This window comes from Pelodiscus sinensis, chromosome 1 (genome assembly GCF_049634645.1).
Source record: "Pelodiscus sinensis isolate JC-2024 chromosome 1, ASM4963464v1, whole genome shotgun sequence".
Lineage (NCBI taxonomy): Eukaryota > Metazoa > Chordata > Testudines > Trionychidae > Pelodiscus > Pelodiscus sinensis.
Window position 1 is genome coordinate 123035733 of NC_134711.1, and position 21278 is coordinate 123057010.

Here is a 21278-nt window from a genome sequence, read left to right on the forward strand (position 1 = left end):
GAGGAGTAAATCAGGGGGCAGGGCTATGGTCTGGGAGCACATGGCCTCCAACTTCTAGGGAGCATCCAGAGCTCCTGGTCCCAGGACACAAAAATGGCAGGACAACATGCCTCCAAAGGAAGGTGACCCGCATTCAGCATCTGCTCCCTCTCTATGGCCAGTCTTCTTTATTTGGGAAGGCTTAGCCATCCCAAATATCTAACATGTGCTGCCCATGCCGTCAAGAACTCAGTGCTCAGTGCTGTAAAGAAGATAAGTAAAAGATATTTATTTTTGTATTTTGTATTAAACCCAGCCTGTGTTTCTAGAATAGAACAAAGAGTGCAGTTTAACTAAGGAATGTGTTTCATTTAACTGGAAATCTTAAATAAGATATGAAATGAGGAATAAGATGATGGGGGAGGGAGGATAAAATTATTGACATCTCAATTACAGAAGGAATTTCCACACTAGTTTGTAATAAAAGCAATTTTTATAATTTTAAGTATATTTTTTCCAAAATAAAATTATTAAAAAAATTAAAACTCTGCCAAAATAGCTTGCATTTAGTGTTAGTGAAGGCCTAAGGAAATATTTTGTTTGTATTGTAAAATGAACTTACAATATTTGTTTGTTTTCCTATTTAATAACAGTTCTATAGTACATGATGGCAATTTGTTGTCAGTTGGTGACTTTGCTGACTCTAAAGCTTTATTCTCCATATGGAAGAGCTCCCAAGGGCTAATATTATAAAACTATTTAAATTAAGAAAAAATAGTAAGTGCCTTTACAAGAATGGTAGATTATTCAGAAACTCATATTGGACTGAATCCTGCAAATTGGGGAGTTCCACCTTGGAAGCATAACATTCCCTTAAATACAGAGTTGAGACAACCTCATTTCCCCACCCCCCTACAAAAATACATTGTCTTGTTTCTCCCCATTTTAAAAAACTTCTATGTCATTCTGTTGTGTCTGCATCCACATAAGGTATCTCTGAAAGTGTGATTATGATTTAAATTAGAGCCTAACACAGGGAGGTATGCAATTTTTTTTTGTCCAAGTCCAAATTTCTTGGTGATGAATTTCTTTGGTCAAGGTCCAAATTCCAGAGAAAATACTGCAAAATAACAACAATAGTGATAATAAATAAATACATATTTTGCAGTCTGCTCAAAAGTGTCTGGCGGTCTTGATTTATCCAGCAGTGCACTTATTTGACTACCCCCTAGCCTAATCTTTCTACTTGTGAATGAACAGGAAAGTTTTAAGAATATCAGGTTATTTTTATGATGGTTAGGAAACAATAAGAAAGTTATAGAACTCTCTGTAAGCTTAGGAAGGTGGGGAATGGGCCAAATTGTTGCTGGTTGGAGAAAAGGATATGGCTTGAAGAAGGAGAATTAGAAATTCTTGAAAACTGAGTAGGACATATGCAGGGGCACCATTTCAGATTGTGTTAGAAGGGCCAACCTGGGCATGCTGTAATGAGGGATGGAGAAGAGAGTGAGAGCATGGGGTGGGGAGCGGACTGTGGACAGAGGCTTCAGCAGTGTTACTGAACATTCTTGGTACAAGCCAAGCACCAAATGGGGAGTCAGGGAACCGACCCTTCCACCTCTTCCCCCATACACATCATTTCTATCCAGGGGCTACTAAGGCACTGGAAAACTCTACTTTTTTGGGGCAGACAACTTAGCAGTTAGCTGACATGAGCACTGTATCTAATTCCTATATAAATGAAGAAAATTAAATATATATTAGACCCACTCAGCTCTAACACTAACATATGCTGACATCTTGTGGCAAGTCACTTAAGAGACACTGGTTAGCCTTAAACAAATGTAATGTATATTCTTATTTTGTTACTGACTCTATGGAGAGAGAGAGACACCGTCAGGACTCCTGGACTTTATCTCAGCTCTGGAAGGGAAATGGGGGTCTAGTGGGTTACAGCAAGGGGGCAGATACATTTCAGCTCTATATAAGAATATCGAAATGGCCATGTTGGGTCAGATCAAAAGTCCTTATAACCTAGTATCCTGTCTTCCAACAGTGGCCAATGCCAGGTGCTTCAGAAAGGAATAAACAGAAGAGGCAATTATCACGATACATCCTTTGTTGCCCATTTCCAGAAGCTAGGGGCACCACCTCTTCCCTTTCTGGCTAGTAGCCATTGATGGACCTATCCTCACTGAATTTATTTTGTTCTTATTAGAACGTTGTTATAGTTTGGGCTTTTCCACCATCTACTGGCAAAGAGTTCCACAAATTGATCATGAAAAAATAATTTATTTTGTTTTAAATCTGCTGCCTATAAATTTAATTAGGTCAGCTTCTTGTATTATGTTATTGAAGGAAGAAATAACATTTCCTTATTCTATTTTTCCACACCGTTCATGGTTTTCTAGACATCTAACATATTTCCCCATCCTTTAGTCATTTCTTTTCCAAGCTGAGAAGTCTTGTATTTGTTAATCTCTCCTCATATGGAAGCTAAGTCTCGTTTTTGTTCATTTCTCCTCATATTATTACCCCTAATAATTTTTGTTGCCCGTTCTGTACTTTTTCCAAAGACAATATATCATTCTTTAGATGAGTTGACCAGAGCTGCATACAGTATTCAAGATGTGAGCATACAATGACTTTATATAGAGGCAATATGGTATGTTGTCTTATTACATATTCCTTTCCTAATGATTTTTAATATTCTGTTAGCTTTTTAGAGTGCCACTACACATTTAACAGATTTTTTTCAGGGAACTATACATAATGATTCCAAGATCTCTTTCTTCAGTGGTAACAGCTATTTTGTATCTATTGTTAGGATTATATTTTTCCATGTGCATTACTTTGCACTTATCAGCACTGAATTTCTATCTGCCTGTGTGTTGCCCAACACCCAATTTTGTGAAATCCCTTTGTAGCTCTTTGCAGTCAGTTTTGGATTGGTCCCCGTTCACCCCTTTTTCAAGAACAATTGTAAGTAATCCAAATGCAAATCCCAGCAGCACAACACTCATTCCTACTCTTTTACACCCTATCTTTTAAGTGCAGTACCTGGCAATGTTTTCATGATGATCTAACGAGCCATTAATTAGTGGAATGCCCAGTCTTCTGTTATTCTTAATCACCTGCCTTCCTCTTTTTATAACAAACTCCCTGCTCCACAGGCAAATCTGCAAGCAGCTCAAACTCTGTTGCATTTAAGAACTACCTCTGGAGTCAGAGTATGCAGAACTAAGCAGACCTCAAGTATGAAATCCAGGGGGTTCAAACTCAGTACCGGGGGTTTCTGTCCCCCCTGGTCACCACAATCTTCTCTAAATGGCACCCTTGGACATCTGATAAGGTGGTTCTAATATAGAACTGGCTTGCTCATTTTCATTCTTTAATTTTCACAATGATGAATTCACTATGTGGGTGTTTCTCATTCTAATTATAGCAAGTGTGAAAGCTCCTGATTAATACTGCAGAACAGAGGATTATAAAATATCAGTGTGTGAATGTCTGACTCAACATGCCTGAAGTCAAACATAGTGGTAGAAAACATGTAACTGAAGTAATTAAAACTAATAATTCTTCAAAAGTAAACTGTTAATATTGTCAAGAATTGTTAGTAACAAGATACAAAGGATTCATGCTTGTCTAAAAAAAATTGCAGAAAATCATTTTTTTCTAATTCTCCAAGATCAAATATATTGCTGAATGACAGTTTGTCTCCTAAAGAAGAATAGAACACTGATAACCTTGCCAGTGTGATCCCTGTGATACTATCACTACCACCTTAATATTAATTTAAATCCTGTTACAGGTTTTCCAGCAGCTCTTCAACAACAGTTTCTTTCAGGAGCAATCTCTCTCTGTTCATCTTTGATACCCTATAATGGTGCAGCATTCACCTCTTGCTAGTGCCCCCTTTAGTCAAGTGTGTATGCCTACACCCTCTATTCAAAGTTTCTTCAGCAACTCAGCTCTCCAGCTGAGTCTCACACCCTGTGTGTGTATATAAACCCCTTCTGGATACACATTTAACAATGGCCCATCTTGGACTCCATAGTGTTCCTAAGTCTATTCCTTCAGTCTGTTCCTCACTCTGGCAGGGAGTGGCACCTCCAGGGCTTCCCCTCCTGGAGACAGCTTCTTCGTCCTTACCTCAGGGATTTATCATCATATTCCAGTCTTCCACAGAGCAGCCAGATAATCAGCTAGGCTGCACAGCTTGTGGTCCTCACAGGAACTGAACTGCCTCTGGTCCTGCAGATCTTTTTATAGAGACTTTCTGGCCCCTGATTGGCTGCTTCCTCTGCTGCCATTCTAGCCTGCTTGACAGACTTCTCTATAGTCTTTCTGGGGCAGGACCATAGGCTTTGGGGCCTGGTCCACCTTGTTACACACCCCAAAATGGCAAAAATAAATGTGTGATTATGTCATAAAACAACTGAAAAGCAAACTTGAACTTGATAACAAAACTATAACCACTGTTTATGCCTTGCGTGAACTGAACAATGTAAAGAAATAATTTAAGTGCTTCATCCTCGATATTCTCCTCCAGACAGATTTTAACTCACAGATCTACTATTATATGCACACACATAAAAAAGAATTAAAAACACTGATCTTGATGTTAGGTGATTGCTCAGACATGAGAAATGACCTGCTAATAGCTACAGAGGGAAAAAACTACATTCCCTCTTACTGACATTAAATCTGTGTCCTAAAAGAAAACCACTCAATATTGACTGTAACTTGCATAAGATGACATCCAATAGAGGTATCTGCCATTTGCTCAGACAAAAAAAATACAATTTAAAAAGTTTAAAGAATTTCTCAGGTGAAATAATTCTAAACCTGTGTTCTGTACACTATTTAATAAAAAATAAAGCACACTATGAACATTCAGTAATTCCGCTGCCACTAATAGCCTGCTAGTTGATTGTCTGAAAATGAGATTTAGTGCAGGAGCCTCATGACACTTGAGTACAGTAGACTTCCGATAATCTGGCACCTTTGGGACCTAGGTGGTGCCGGATTTTCGGATATGCTGGAGTATCGGGAGGTACACCGGCGGGGGGCTGTGATGAGTCTGCCAGTACCTGCACTGCGTCCTGGGGGTGCGCGGGGAATGGTGTGGCAAGGGCGAACCCTCTGCCATTTTGCAGGAAGGCAGGGGAAGCCCCGCGCCGCTGCCGAGAGTTTCCGGGAGGGGAGCGGGTTCCCCACCTCCCAGACTGCAGTAGTTATCGCCAAGCAGGGAGGTGAGGGTCGGCACTGTGGGACCAACCCGGCAGCACCCCAGCTGCTCTGCTCTGCTCTTCCCCGTCGCTTCCCCAAGTCTGCCTCTAGTCAGTTTCAGCAGCAGCAGCGGTGGACTTGGGGAAGCGGCAGGGCGGAGCAGAGCAGCTGGGGTGCTGCCAGGCGCTGAGCAGGGTGGTGAGAGTCAGCGCTGTGGAATCAACTCGGCAGCACCCCAGCTGCTCTGCTCCGCTGCTTGTCCGCCGCGTGTCAGTTTTAGTAGTGGCAGCGGCGGACTTGGGGAAACTGACACGCGGCGGACAAGCGGCGGAGCAGAGTAGCTGGGGTGCTGCCGAGTTGATTCCGCAGCGCTGACCCTCACCCCCCTGCTCGGCGCCTGGCAGCACCCCAGATGCTCTGCTCCGCCCTGCCGCTTCCCCAAGTCCGCTGCTGCTGCTGCTGAAACTGACTAGCAGCGGACTTGGGGAAGCGGCGGGGCAGAGCAGAGCAGTTGGGGTGCTTCCGGGTTGGTCCCGCAGCGCCGCCCCTCATCCCCCTGCTTGGCGATAACTACTGAAGTCTGGGGGGGTGGGGAGCCCATTCCCCTCCTGGAAACTCTCGGCGGTGGCACAGTGCTTTCCCCGCCTTCCTGCAAAACGGCGGAGGGTTCGCCCCTCGCCACACCGTTCCCTGCTAGAAGCTCCAATTGTCCGGCTGGCCGGAGCACTTCCGGGTTCCAATTGGTGCCGGACTATCGGGAGTGCCGGACCACTGGATGCCGGACAATTGGAGTTTTACTGTATATGCATTTGTATCCAACTGCCATAAGTGTGCTGAAATTTCCAATAAGCATGAAAAGGAATTTTATCAAAATAAAGCAACTATTTTACACAAATAAAACAAGCAATTTACACAATGAGAAATTCTAGAGAAAGAAAATTATTAAAAATGAATGAAGGTTTCAGAAGGAGATGACTGATCAACAGGCTGAAGAATACTATCAGAGTCTCAATGGAAATCTAGTCTGATGTAAGAATGAACTGAAACCACGTCAGGATAACAAATCAAACAGCAATTCAGGAGTTACTACAGAAGCTGCTTAGTACTTGGCCAACATGACTAATTCCCAATTAGGTTGAATATAGGTTGAATCCAACACCAGAAGAAGAGGCTAAAATGTGACTTATATTATGTAATTCTGTTCCTTTCTTCAATTCGAAAATGTTAAACAAAAGAGCTTGATCTCTACTCCAAACATTTTTTGTGTGAAGGAGATTGGTTGACTTCTAATACAATTAATTAAAATAGCAGAAAGTTGGGGGTTGGGCAGGGAGAGAAGTCTGGATAGTTGAGAATATGGTAAATTATGAAAATACTTTCATTCTTGTCCAGCCCGTTCAATATCAATAAAGTGTGTTTTCAGCACATTTGGGTTTGTTTGGTCAAACAAGTAGGAATAAGAGATCCTCCGGAAAAGGGCTTTATTCCGGAGGATCGCGCCAGTCTAGACGCTTTTTTCCGGCTTTCCCCCAAGCCAGAAAAAAAGCGGCGGACATGTTTATTTAAATCCGTGGGGGATATTTAAATCCCCCGCAGATTTCCCTATCCTGACTTACCTGATTTGCATCCCTTTTCCGGAATTTGTGGCCAGCCTAGACGTAGCCTATGGGTATGTCTACACTACAAAGTTAATTCGAACTAACAGACGTTAGTTCGACTTAACTTTAATAGGCGCTACACTAGCGCTCCACTAGTTTGAATTTAAATCGAACTAGCGGAGCGCTTAGTTCGAACTAGGAAAACCTCATTTTACGAGGATTAAGCCTAGTTCGAACTAGCTAGTTCGAATTAAGGGGTGTGTAGCCCCTTAATTCGAACTAGTGGGAAGCTAGCCCTCCCCAGGTTTCCCTGGTGGCCACTCTGGCCAACACCAAGGAAACTCGTCTGCCCCCCTCCCGGCCCCGGACCCCTTAAAGGGGCACCGACCCTGAGCCCTGAGCTTACAATGGCCGTCCTGGGTCAGACCAAAGGTCCATCTAGCCCAGTAGCCTGTCTGCCGACAGTGGCCAACCCTAGGGACCCTGGAGGGGATGGACCGAAGACAGTGACCAAGCCATTTGTCTCGTGCCATCCCTCTCCAGCCTTCCACAAACCTTGGGCAGGGACACCACTCCTACCCCCTGGCTAATAGCCCTCCACGGACCCAACCTCCATGACTTGATCTCACTTCCCTTTAAACTCTGTTCTAGTTCTAGCCTTCACAGCCTCCTGCAGCAAGGAGTTCCACAGGTTGACTCTTTGCTTTGTGAAGAACAACTTTCTGTTACTAGTTTGAAGCCTGCTACCCATTCCTTTCCTTTGGTGTCCTCTAGTCCTTCTTTATGGGAACTAATGAATAACTTTTCTGTATGCAACCTCTCCACCCAGCTCCTGCTTTTAGAGACCTCTATCCTGTTCCCCTTCCGTCTCCTCTTTTCTAAGCTGAAAAGTCCCAGTCTCTTTAGCCTCTCTTCATATGGGACCTGTTCCCAACTCCTGATCATTTTAGTTGCCCTCCCCTCTCCCAGCCTCTCTCTTCCCCTCTCCCACCTCCTTTTCCCAGTCTCCCCCAGTTTTGTTCAATAAAGACAGATTCCATTTTGGAAGACATGTTATCTTTATTTTGTACATCAAGAAGAGGGGCTAGGGAAGGGTAAGTGGAAGGAGGTGAGGGAGGAATGGGGTACGAGCCCCCGATGGGGAGGACTGGGCTGGCTCTGCGGGCTTCTGGGGGTGGAAGCTCTCCTGCAGCCCCCCAATTGCCCCCTCTCCCCGGATGGCAGCCTGCGGCAAGTGCAGCCGGGCTGATGGCTGAGTGGTGTGATGTGCCCAGTGTGGGTAGTCCGGGCAATCCAAGCGGGGCACCCCTGAGAACTGTCTGTCCGGGGTGGGGGTCGGGACCCTTTAAGCACAGCCCTCGGCTAGCCTGAGACAGCATCTCCACGCTCTAAGTCCTCCTCTGATGCCCTGCCGGCACTGCTTCCGGCCATCCTTAAGCCCGGTTTAGGGTCCACTTAATGTGGACATGCTAGTTCGAATTAGCAAAACGCTAATTCAAACTAGTTTTTTAGTCTGGATCCGTTAGTTCGAATTAATGTTGTAGTGTAGACATACCCTATGGCTACGTCTACACTGGCCCCTTTTCCGGAAGGGGCATGTTAATTTCAACTATCGTAGTAGGGAAATCCGCGGGGGATTTAAATATCCCCCGCGGCATTTAAATAAAAATGTCCGCCGCTTTTTTCCGGCTTTTAGAAAAGCCGGAAAAGAGCGTCTACACTGGCCCCGATCCTCCGGAAAAAGCGCCCGGAGGCTCTTTCAAAGTAGGAATAAGAGCCTCCGGAAAAGGGCGCTTTTTCCGGAGGATCGGGGCCAGTGTAGACGCTCTTTTCCGGCTTTTCTAAAAGCCGGAAAAAAGCGGCGGACATTTTTATTTAAATGCCGCGGGGGATATTTAAATCCCCCGCGGATTTCCCTACTACGATAGTTGAAATTAACATGCCCCTTCCGGAAAAGGGGCCAGTGTAGACGAGCCCCCTGAGTCTATAAGTACAGCATCTTTAACACACCCCTTGCCTACAGCTGACCTTCATATTGAAAACAGTTTTAGAGAGGTTAAGGTGCCTCTATAATGCCAGTGCTCCTTGGCACGGTGTCTACTTTGCCTAATTTGTCCCTGGACCATTGTTTTATTTACAGAGTTGTAAGCTTTTCAGTTAGGACAATGTAGGCGGCATCTTTTTAGGTTTGTGATTCATTTTGTATATCACATGTATTACTCATTCTGCTTTTTCTTTTCAAAAAACTGTTACTGATTTTCTTGGGGCCTTTCACTGTCCCTCCTCCCTCCTTCCCCGGTGTTCCTCCTTCCCCTAGCCATCATTATACACTCCTAGAAGAAAACCAGTGGATTTTTTTTCCAGACCTAGAAAATCACAACCATGTCGCTTAACCCCCCACTGAAGCCAAGATTTTCAGTAATTTATAGGTTCAAGCCTTCAGTTTTCATTCTGTCAACTGAGTGTCCTAGACATAACAAGGCTGGATGCCAAAGAGGTATATAGAAGAAGAATAAAATATCAGATTTGGAATTCAGTTCAAATAATTTCCCCAAAACTCTGAAATAGTATTGTTACCTGAGGTAGCACTGCTGGTCCTTGTCCTGCCAACCTCTGCAAGGAGCTGACCTGAGGAACTTTAATGGGCACTGCAGTGATAGTTCCCAAAGCCTGTCAGAAGAAAACAGTTGAACAGGGTTTGAAACAATGGCACTTTCAAATCTCTCCAGAGATAGACTGAAACCTATCCAACTAGTCCCTGTCTGTTTGTTATTCTTCTCTGTATTTGATTCTCCATAGTTGGGGAGTAACACTGTAGCGTTTCAGTGCATTTGGAACTCTCTCTCCCTCCCTCCCATCTTCTGAGACAGAGAATTGTTTCCCGCTTTAATCTTCTCTTAAAAGCATCCTTAATTATGATTTATTGTCTCTGTGGAGCATTTTGCAGGACTGAGTATGAAGGATTTGTCTTATAATGTACACCATCCTGGTTATTTTAAAGGTATTTTAGTGCCCTGCCAAGTTCAAGGTTTGTTTGAGCAGTAGCTTGTTTTCAAAAGTGATCCAAGGAAAAGAGATACATGTGAGTTTTTAAGATGTTACATTACAAAATGCCAGGCTCTCCTTAAAAGTTCAGCGAGCTTACAGAGTATATTCTACTTTTATCATAAAAATGAGATTTGGTATATACTGATCTGTCACAGTCCCATCAAATCCAAAATCAGAATGCAACCTATGGGGTGCAATAATGTATTAATAATCTAAAACTGTGCTTCTGGATAAACACATTTTGAGCCATGCCAGTTATAACTATTCTAATTTACTCTACCTATATAGGAAAAACTTTAAAACCAACAAATAGACTAGTAGCACCTTAAAGACTAACAAAACACGTAGATGGTACCATGAGCGTTCATGGGCACAACTCACTATACAGTCTTATTTGTAACAATTGTTTCAGCATTTAAAAAAGACCTGGCTCATCAAACAAATGCTTCATTTTAACCTCTATGGGTATGTCTACACTACCACCCTAGTTCGAACTAGCAGGGTAATGTAGGCAACCGCACTTGCAAATGAAGCCCGGGATTTGAATTTCCCGGGCTTCATTTGCATAAGCCGGGCGCCGCCATTTTTAAATCCCGGCTAGTTCGAACCCCGTGCCGCACGGCTACACGCGGCACAGAGTAGCTAGTTCGGATTAGGCTTCCTAATCCGAACTAGCTGTACTCCTCATTCCACGAGGAGTAACGGTAGTTCGGACTAGGAAGCCTAGTCCGAACTACCTAGTCCGTGCCGCGTGTAGCCGCGCGGCACGGAGTCCGCACTAGCGGACATTTAAAAATGGCGGCGCCCGGCTTTATACAAATGAAGCCCGGGAAATTCAAATCCCGGGCTTCATTTGCAACTCCGGTTGCCTACGTTACCACCCTAGTTCGAACTAGGGTGGTAGTGTAGACATACCCTCAGAGTGCAGTTGGTTATCAGTGGGCTGGAGAGCAATACACATTTCTGTGATAAAAGACTAGAAACACACACCTCTGAAATTTGTTTTGATTCATTCCTTTGCCCTCCTTACCAAAGTATACCATTATCCAATTCTACAAAATTGTGCTCTTTTGTATTCAGCAAAGAGCAGAACTTGAACTGGGAGCGACTGAGTGATTGAGGCCAAGAGTTCACCAGTTTGTCTTTGCTGAGTCAGCGCTTCTTCAGTTTGTTTTTTTCGTCTCTGTTCTGTAGTATGTTTTTTCTGTGTTTGAATATTTCTGCAATAAGTTTGTTTGAGTACTAGCCAGTAACTGAATCAGAGTAAGCTGTATTCACATCTCCCTGAAGCAGTGGGAATAAGTTACACTGCAATTTGCAAGTGAAGACCTTTGCATCAGGAGGAAGAACAAGCAGTATTTTCACTGCAGTGATCTCTTACCCACAGCAGCACCATTGGAGGCTCACAAAGAGAAGCCGTATTGTGAATTATCTGAATCACCACCTCTTCCAGCATCTCTACCCAATGAGTGCCAGGCACTTTCAAGTGTGATGTGTTATGTGGGCTCCTGCAAACCCTGGGGAAAAAGGAAAATTGCAGCCACTTTCTACTACTGCAGCTTCCATCCTAGCAGACACCCCATTGCTGGAGACTCAGAAAACACTGGGAATGAGTTGAGTCCATCCTTCTTCTCTCTTAAGTTGAAAATGAAAGAATACTCCCTTCACTCCATTCTTCTTTGCAGTTACTTCTAAAGTAAATTATGCCTGTGGAAGAGTGGTCATTTCCTGATGACTGCAATGTGGTCAGAGGTCACTCTGCAGGTATCTACGTTGTTTAAGCCCCTCTTGCATCCCTCTTTAAGAACTTCACACAGGCATTCGTGTAAATAACAACTGCAGCCTGTGGCTGATTTAATAGTCCACAGTCAGCTCTGGTGTCTTTTCTCACGGCCAGAGTTGTTGTTCTATCTGTTTTTTCTTACAGCCTGTCCTCCGAGTTCCTCCTCCCATGAGCCTAAGTCAGCTCTTGGGCTCTGAGATTTAATGCTATGGGGTTTTTACTGAAGTGTAGAGATATCCTTGGTCTCATGGTCTTCCCTGCACGAGTAATTCACAGTCCCTGTGTATCTCTATTCTACACTTTCTTGTTCTTCCTTCATTTATTACAGCCTCCTGTTGCTTTTCATAGGACAATCACCCTGCTTTCTCCCATGTATGACACATTCTATAACCAGGGTTGGGTGGCCCCCAGCTACAGAACCGCCCTATTAAGGTGCCCAAATAGTGACCTAGAAACAGCTGGAAATTCACATTTTTTAGACCTTAGACCTCAGAATGCTTTCTCTTAAAGTCACTGATTGAAAATCATTAAATTCTATTGGATATTTAGCAGCCTGCCTAAAATGAGTTAGTGATCTCTGCTCAGTTTCTCATGGTGAAGCATTCCCATCATAAAAGGCACTCTTGCTGGTAGTCTCACCAGATAGCTTAAGGACTGAATTGATAGAAAGCGAACGAACTTGCAGGTAGTACATTAGCTACAGTATAGTATAATGTTTCTCAAACTGGGATCTGCGAGGGAACTCCAATGGGCACATGGGCTCTGCTGATCAGCTCCTCTCTCCTTCTGGGACCCACAGTCTGGGGCTAAAGCGGGCTTATCTGTGCTGGTGTCACACAGCTCCTGGAAGCAGGTACTATGTCTGGGTATGTCTACACTACCACCCTACTTGGAACTAGGATGGTTAATGTAGTCAACCGAAGTTGCAAATGAAGCCCGGGATTTAAATATCCCGGGCTTCATTTGCATCTTGCCGGGCGCCGCCATTTTTAAATCCCCAGTAGTTTGGACTCCGTGCCCGCGGATACACGCGGCACGGAGTAGGTGGTTCGAATTAGACTTTCTAATTCGAACTACCGTTACACCTCGTTCCACCTCGTTCCACGAGGAGTAACGGTAGTTCAAATTAGAAAGCCTAATTCGAACTACCTACTCCGTGCCGTGTGTAGCCGCGGGCACGGAGTCCGAACTTCCAGAGATTTAAAAATGGCGGCGCCCGGCAAAATGCAAATGAAGCCCGGAGTTTTTAAATCCCGGGCTTCATTTGTAACTTCGGTTGACTACATTAACCACCCTAGTTTGAACTAGAGTGGTAGTGTAGACATACCCTCTCTGTAGCCCCCAGGTACATGGGTATCCAGGGAGTTCCACATGCTGCATCTGCCTGAGTGCTGTCTCTACAGCTCCCATTGGCCAGGAACCATGATCAATGGGAGCTGTGGGAACAGAGCTTGAGGGCACAAGGGTAGTGTGTGGCACTTCGCATGTTGCCCGTGCACCTAGGGGCCATAGAGACATGATGGCTGCTTCTAGGATGTTGTGGTAAACGCCGCCAGCATGCTGAAACTTCTCCTGCACCTTAAAGACCTCATCCACAGCCTCACTCCAAAGCCCACAAACCCAACTGGCCCTCACTCACCCTCTGCACCCCAATCCCTGGCTCCAGCCCAGAACCCCCCAAACACACACTCGAACTCCCTCCTGGAGCCCCCTACACCCTAATCCTCTAACCCAGCCTAGAGCCCCCTCCTGTATCCCAAACTCAACTTCCCTGACTGAGGGAAGACTGAGAGGGGACATGATTGCGTTTTCGGGTATCTAAAAGGGTGACACAGGAAGGAGGGAGGAAATTGTTCTCCTTGGCCTCTGAGGATAGGACAAGAAACAATGGGCTTAAACTGCGGCAAGAGAGGTTTAGGTTGGACATTAGGAAAAACTTCCTGTCAGGGTGGTTAAACACTGGAACAAATTGCCTAGGGGGGTTGTGGAAACTCCATCACTGGAGATATTTAAGAGCAGGTTAGTCAGACACCTGTCTGAGATGATATAGACCAAAGCTCTCACTCTCCTCCTGCACCTCAACCCCTTACTCCAGGCCAGTGAAAGTCAGGGTGGTGGAGATCACGTGACAGGCAGGGGGATGGAATGAGTGGAGGGCAGGGCCTCGGTGAAGGGACAGGGCAGGGTTCTCAAAAAAATTTTAAGATCAAAATGGGAGTCCTTGAGTTGCTAAAGTTTGAGAACAACTGGTGTAGCACATTGGCAGGATGGCACAGGAAAGCTTGTACAGGTTGAACCTCTAAAATCTGTGACTCTCTGCTCTGGCAACATCTGTGGCCCAGCTGGCCAGGCTCAGCAAGAAGCACAGACCTGGCTGGCGTTGGAAGCAGTGGGACCAGCAGCCAGGAGCACAGCCCCTGGTACGGTGGGGAGCACAGTCTTGGTCGGGGCTGGTGCAGTTGGCAGGGAGCTCAGCCCCTGTCAGGGCTTGAGGCAGAAGGGCCATCAGTCAGGAGCATAGTCCTAGCCAGAGTGGCTGTGGAGAGTGTAGCCCCAGCCAGGACTGGAGTCAGCTGGTCCCTGTTTGGGTCTGGCATAGTGGGGGACACAGCCTGTCAGAGCTGGCATGGTGTGCGGGCTGGAGGCAGTGGCAGGCGACAGGGAGCAGAGCCTATAGCCCGGTAGGGAGCCTTGACCTCCTCTTGTCTGGCAAATTCTGTGTTTCGGGACCCTCAGGTTCCAAGGGTACCAGACAAGGAAGGTTCAAACTGTACTGCTGCTATGCATGCTGCACACTCTGTGACCAGAGGATTTCCTTTCCCAACATTGTTAATGTATATTTTAATGCTCACAGAAGGTGCTACAAGTTAAAAAAGAACCCCTTCCTCAACAAGTAGGCTGATTCTTCTGTATCTGAGCTCTGAATAATTTACACTAAAGCAAAAGTAAAAAACTACCTTTTTGATTTTACACCCACTTTACTCTTGCATGATGACAGAAAATGCAAGGCAGCCAACCTCCAACCAACCTCTCCACCTAAAATCTTGCTCATTACTATTCTAAAATTTGCAGTAAAGGTGAAGAGATCCCGTAGTGTCTGCACACCATGTACTAGCAAGTTAATATAAGAAGTCTCCCACTTCTCTGAGCTGGAGTCAAAATGGTTGCAACTTTCATCATCAACTAATTTTAGACATGCAATTACATATACTGAAAACACAAAGTGAGATACACAACAAAAGGCTTTTCAGATTGCACAAGAATGCATTCCAGATTAGAATAAAAAATGCTGCTAACGAATGGACTGGGAATTGAACATAAAACAAGTAGTCTGATTAACCAAAAGTTATTTAAGAAATAGATGTCAACGATATAGAAAATTCCAAACTGATAAGACCATTCTTGCACACCTTCAAATATATTATCTTAAACAAAAACCTGTACAAAAATTAGAATTTCCCCATCATAGTCCTCCAAGAAAGGATCTCCTCTTAACCTATGTACTCATAATAGTAATAATTCTGATACATTTACAACCCAAAGATTGAGCCAAAAGTGGTATGGAAATGGGAGGAGAAAAGGGAAACTCCAGAAGCTACTAGGTACTATAGACTTAGTTCATTCTGATGTCTGTGGACAACACATTCTGGCAGAATTTCAAATGAAGTCATCATTAATCCTGTCACCTACACTCTCAAAAAATGCTCTAGATTTATTTCCCTGAAGAAGCTCAGAGTACTGCTGCTACACCTCAAGAGAATCTAAACAAATTATGGCATTCTTCAGTTATGAAATTTTCAGTAGAAGAGATGCAGCTCAGGGTTTACCAACTTTTGATATTAAAGAACTGCTGTTTAAATATTTAATGGGACATTGCCAGGGTAAATCTCACATGTTGAAGGTGGAAAAAAAATCCAAAAAGTTCTTACATATATTTCTTATAGCATCAAGGAATATAAAAATTGAGACAATTTTTAAAAATTTGCTTTTTCACTATTTGTGCTATTTAGTCAGTGTTTATCTCTTTTTGTTTGGACAATTAAAAGAGCTCAAGTCAGCACATTAGCAGAAGTACATAAACAATAAAGAATAAATACCTTGCACTTATCTATGATGCCTTTCAGCTAAGAATCTCAAACCCCTTTTCTAAGGTCAGTTAGTATTATCATCTCTATTCTATGATGTAAGAACTGAGGCCAAAGTTATATATCAAGGGTGAAGAAGTGGCAGAGGTAGGAACAGAAGCCAGATCGTCTAAGCTCAAAGGCTGGTTCACTTCAGGCATTACTCCAGTTGAACCCCTGTTAAACTGGAATAGCAGAGTGTAGAAACAGGTTCTAGCTATTTGAAACAATGCCTCAATGCTGACTGGGGGGGCTATAAAAATAAAGGGGGAGGAGATATTGATTATAGTCCTTATGGAAGTACAGGTTGGACTTCCCTGGTCCGGCACCCTCGGGACCTGACAAGTTCTGGACAAGAGAGTTTTCCAGACCAGGGGAGGGCTTTTTTGGGGGGGGAGGGGGGGACAGTTGCCAATAGGGTTGCCAGATGGTTTCACCAAAAATACCAAATACCCCCCCCAAAAAATCACTGGGGAAAAAATTCTGTTGAGATAAAAGAGGGGGAGACCAAAGTTGTAGAGCCACCCCCCAAAAAAGGACCCTCCCCCGAGAGTTATTAAGCAAATGAATACATAAATAAACCCCAGCATGGCCCCTTTAAGAAATGCCTTTGAGGCATTTTGGCCTTAACAGGCTGCCGCTGGCCATCTTGTTTTCCTGCTCTGGGCCAGACAGCTCCCCTGCGGAACCAGGTCAGCGGGAAGGGGGCTGGGCCCGGTTGCTGAGTGTGTGTAGGGTTGCCAGGTGACCGGTATTGACCTGGACTGGAGGTCCCCAACCTTTTGTGGCTACCGGGTGCCCAGGGGCGGGGACACTCACGTGCCGCGCTTCCGGGGGTGGGGCCACGCATGCGCCACGCGCCCGGGGGTAGAGGTCGCCCACGTGCCCTGAGCCCAGGGCCGGCACTGTGCATGTGCTGTGCGCCGGGGGCGGGGCCAGCCTAGATGTTTCGGTGGGCGCACATAGATGCCATGGTGCCTGCAGGCACCGCATTGGGGACCACTGTCCTGGACAATCCGGTATTTTTGCCTCCTGGCAGGGAAAAAAATAAGAAAATACTGAACATTTTATGTGCCCGGTATTTTCTGATTTTTTTTTTTACCGGACAAGAGGCAAAAATACTGGACTGTCTGGGTCAATACCAGACACCTGGCAACCCTAGTTGCCAGCCTCCTCACTGGGCTCCTCTCCCCAGCCTACCAGCCCTGCAAGTTGTAGCAGCTCTGCCGGTGCTCCCAGCTCCACAAGCTGCGGCAGCCCTGCTGGAGCTCCTGGCAGCCCTGCCAGCCTCGCAGCAATCCCACTAGAGCTCCTAGTGGCTCTGCTGACTTTGCGGCAGCCTTACCACAGCTCCTGATATCCCTGCCAACCTCGCGTCAGCCCTGCCATTCCACTGGAGCTCCCAGCAGCCCCGTCGGTTGTGGAATCCACTGCCCTGCAGGCTCCACCCCCGTCAGGTTCCCTGCCCCACCAGCTATGGGTTCTGGTGCCCCATGAGCTCCGCTGGCCCCACCACCTGGCTCTGCTCCAAGCTGCCAGCAACTTCTGCTGCTGGGGCTCTCTAGTCCCATAAAATCCGTGGTCTTTCCAGACTACAGATGTTGCCGGACCAGAGAGTCCTGGACCACTGAGGTTCAATCTGTATTGAGGTTTAGGAGTAAGACCTGAAATATGGAATGATGTGGTTCATCTTTAGATTATTCCCATTTTTCAGTAATGTAACTTGGCGCAGACCCGGATTAACAGTGGTGAATCAGGTCCCCTGCTCTCAGCTTCAAGCATTCAACAAGTTAATCTATCAATATTGCCTCCATGATGACTATAATCAAGATCCCCCTTTCCATAAATGTGAATAATTGTTTTTCCTCTTCAACAATACCAGCTTCCTCACAAGAGACCCATACATTCTATGGTGAATGTAGTGTTTGGCTTAGCCTCTTGTCTCTCATTGCTGCCATTTTATCTGTTTCTTGCATTTTGGGTCCCCCCCCCCCATTTGTCAAAAGAGCAAGCTAGTGCACATTCTTATAAACCTTTAATTAACAAGCTGAAAAGACATTCTTTCTGGCAATGCCTGACCTTTAAGCACTTTGTATGAATTTATCGATACCAGCAGAAACAATAATTTAAAAGGTTATTTTATGAGTGCTGAACAGTTTATAGCAGCACTTTTGTCAAGATAAATGAGTTTCTTATTATTACATTTACAGCTCTAAGCATTTTAATAAAAAAGGACCATAAAAGTCAAAGATAACTTCAAATCTCTCCTTTATCTGCAGTCTGTGTAGGGTTTCTGGTGACCCCCTGAAATACCTACACTGCTATATACTTCTAGTGTGTGAAAGGAGCTGATAATGGAGGGAAGGTTAAGAATCCTCATTCAGCTTACCTGAATTCTTGGATTTGATATTACAGATTTAAACCAGATTTAGGGTCTTTTTTACTGAAAGAAACTTTTAAATATAAACTAATTTACCTTTCACACATATTTCCTGATATAGCAACCCTTCTATTAAGTAGCATTTATCATGAGTTTGTGCATGGAAACTCTTCACCCTGGCATATACATAGGGCACAGGATAGCCTCACAATCACTATCCTAGACCCCAGTCTGAAACAGAACCACAAATCTTATCTCCCCTATACACTAATCTAATACTGGACACACATGATAACAGATCCTATGGTCACATCCCAGCCCTTTTTCAAACTCCCCCTTGTGGTAGTCTGCACAGAACACAGTCCAGCGGCTTTCAGAGAGGGTCTCCTTTTCATGACCAGTCCACAGCTGCCCACAGAGAGGAACCACACAGGAAGTCCACTGAGTTGATGACAGTCTGTAGCCTCTGTGTCTTGGGTAAATGACACCTAACTACAGGCTTTAAAGAGATATTGAGGAATGTAAGCAACCAAAGACAGTACTGAAAGAAAGTAGCTTATGTATGGGTCCCTAAATTAAGTACAGTTAACTCAGTAATTAAAATGGCAAACTGAAAAAAGCCATAGGAGGACATAACTAGTTTAAAAAACAACAAAAATGCAGTTGCTCCTGTGTAACAAAAGAATATGCATGAAAAAGGAAAGCTTGAAGACAACTCATTTTGTTTTTAATTTAATACAAACAAGATAATTTAGCTCATAGTTGCGCCACTTTCACCTCCACTGCTGCTGTAATTCTAAACCAATGACTTTAAGAAATCCATTCTCAAACATTTGGGATATGAAAGTGTAACTGCCACCAGGCAGACTGGAACTTGGGATCTGTGGAGCTGAGTATAAGAGACCCTACCCTCTGAACTAAAAGCCAGCTGGTGCCTGGCCCATGCTGTAGAGGTCTCTTAATGTTAGATTTTGCTGTGGTCTAACTGCCACTGCATGGTAACCATACTAGGTATGTGGGTTACAAAAGCAGAGGGAAAGGACAAGTGAAAGACAAAAAATGTGAAAAGTGAAACTACACAAAGGGCGGGGGGAAGGAATCAGAGAGACAAAGGCTGAACAAAGTAAGATGAAACAACAGGACAGACAGACTGGTGGCAGCCAAGCAGTGCACAGACCTCCAATGTGAGTGTTAAGAATAAGCACCAAGATTAACCACCCCACAGTGAATAAAAATCAATGTTTTTTTCAAATTAAAAAAGTCTGATTTTTTATTTAAATTGGATTTTAAAAAAATACTTTCTGAGGAAAAAATCTATCAAAAGATCATTTTAATTCAGATACATTATAGCTCAAAGATATCTCATCATGGAATAGGGATTATAAAATCTAATTCAATAGTATGAGACAATATATTTATGTAATGTTTATGAAAAGTTTTGTAAATGAGTTCCAATAGTTCATGGATTAGGGATCCAATCTTATGGGGTTCCAGAGGCTTCTATAGAGATTATTTAGGTTTCTCTCTACACAATGGGTCTCAGTGTAGAAGATACCATCAGAAATGCTTAGTTTTGCAGTTCTCAAACTGTGGATTTGTGTCTCCAGAGATAACATGCTTGTCAACAGCAAAAAAACTACCATAGTATTCTCTCACTAGAAGAAAAACCCCCTATAATGGCAGCAGGCTGTAAAAGAGATCCAGTTTGGGAATATTAGGGTAAAACAGGCATGCATGCAAAATGCAAACAGTGCAACAAAGAAATGCAAGGCCTGGTTGCCCGAACAAAACAACATCATGAGAAGTGTTCCTTTTCAGGAGGAAACTGCACTGAAGATGATGAAAGGAACATATCTGAACATGCAGGATCTTCAGGTTGGTAAACTTTTTTATTTCATGTTTCTTTCTTAAGGACTGCCTGTCTTCCTTCTGGACTATTCTTGAATTCTCATGTTAGAGCATAAAATATAGATACTCTATGGCAGTATCATTTTTGATGCAACTGTGATAAATAAATAGCTGAAATAGGCAGATCTTCCTTGCATAATTTTACCTTTAAAGTAGTACTGTAGGTGAATGCAATAAGTAATACTAAGTGAGCAGTATGGTAATAATAAGTAAATAACTGCATTGACTTATTTTGTTTCGGAGAATCCATCTTCAATATGTAGGAGTCTGAAGACTATCTACCTTCAAGAGCACCATCATTTTCTATAATTTCAGAGTTATCTACTAATTATAGGCTTCAATCACATCACGTATGTCACATAACCACAGCACATAACCTGTAGCAAAAAGAAAAAAATCTCCATCATCTAGAAATAGCCATAGATAAATTTATAAGAACCAGTAGATTACAAAAATAGGTAATTGATGAAAAAATTGCCCAGGTTGTTTATGCAACAAACTCTCCATATGATTGAGAACCAATGCTTCATTAACATGGTTCAGTCATTCAGACCAGGATACAGTCCAGCCAACAGAGCAGATGCCACAGGCAAACAGCTGGATAAAGTGTATGAAAGAGAAATTGAGCAGTATGCAAAATGTTTAGAGGGTAAAATTGTAAACTAGAGTCTTGATGGGTGGAGCAGTGTCCACAATGATTCTGTTTGTATATGCTTGTGAGACAACTGAAGACAACAGAAACAATCTATACTTAGGAAATGCAGACACAGCATATTACTTACAAGAAGTAGCCCTAAAAGCTATAACAAACTCTGAAAAAAATTCAAATGTCTAGTATACTGGTTGGTCACAGACAATGTTGCAACTGTATCCAGGATGAGAAGAAATTTAAGAGAGTGAAGAGAGTCTCAAACTAATAACATACAGTTGCAGCGCTCATTTGAAACAACTCCTAGCCGAAGGCTTCAGTGCATAAGAAATAAAGGCTAATGTTGAAATTGCAAAATACTTCCATAACAACCACTTTGCAGCAGCTGCTTTAAAAAAGAAGTGGGGGGGAACCAAGCTAATTCTCCCTCAAGACGTGCAATGAAACTCAGTAGTGGACTGTTTTGAACACTATATCAAGAACCCACCTAATCTGATAACAGTTTGTGAACAAACTCTTGAAAAAAATAGATGGCATCATCAAAGCCAAAGTTCTCAACGTTAAGATTTAGAGA

General features: G+C 43.8%; 1 protein-coding gene and 1 long non-coding RNA gene across 7 annotated transcripts in view; one reads left to right on the top strand and one right to left on the bottom strand.

Moving 5' to 3' along the window:
• The window catches only part of PHF21B (PHD finger protein 21B), a 231064-nt gene that overhangs the window by 47678 nt on the left and 162108 nt on the right, over nucleotides 1–21278 (bottom strand). For all 6 annotated transcript variants that reach the window (XR_012896208.1, XM_075899842.1, XM_075899836.1 and 3 more), the window contains one exon: nucleotides 9390–9482. Coding sequence is in view for 5 of the 6 variants with exons in the window: in XM_075899842.1 (XP_075755957.1) it covers nucleotides 9390–9482 (93 nt within the window). In the remaining variant the exon portion in view is untranslated. The remainder of the gene's footprint in view (nucleotides 1–9389; nucleotides 9483–21278) is intronic.
• The window catches only part of LOC142818640 (uncharacterized), a 55490-nt gene that overhangs the window by 32789 nt on the left and 1423 nt on the right, over nucleotides 1–21278 (top strand). Inside the window, exon 2 of the long non-coding RNA XR_012896211.1 lies at nucleotides 19966–20022. This is a non-coding gene — a long non-coding RNA (uncharacterized LOC142818640). The remainder of the gene's footprint in view (nucleotides 1–19965; nucleotides 20023–21278) is intronic.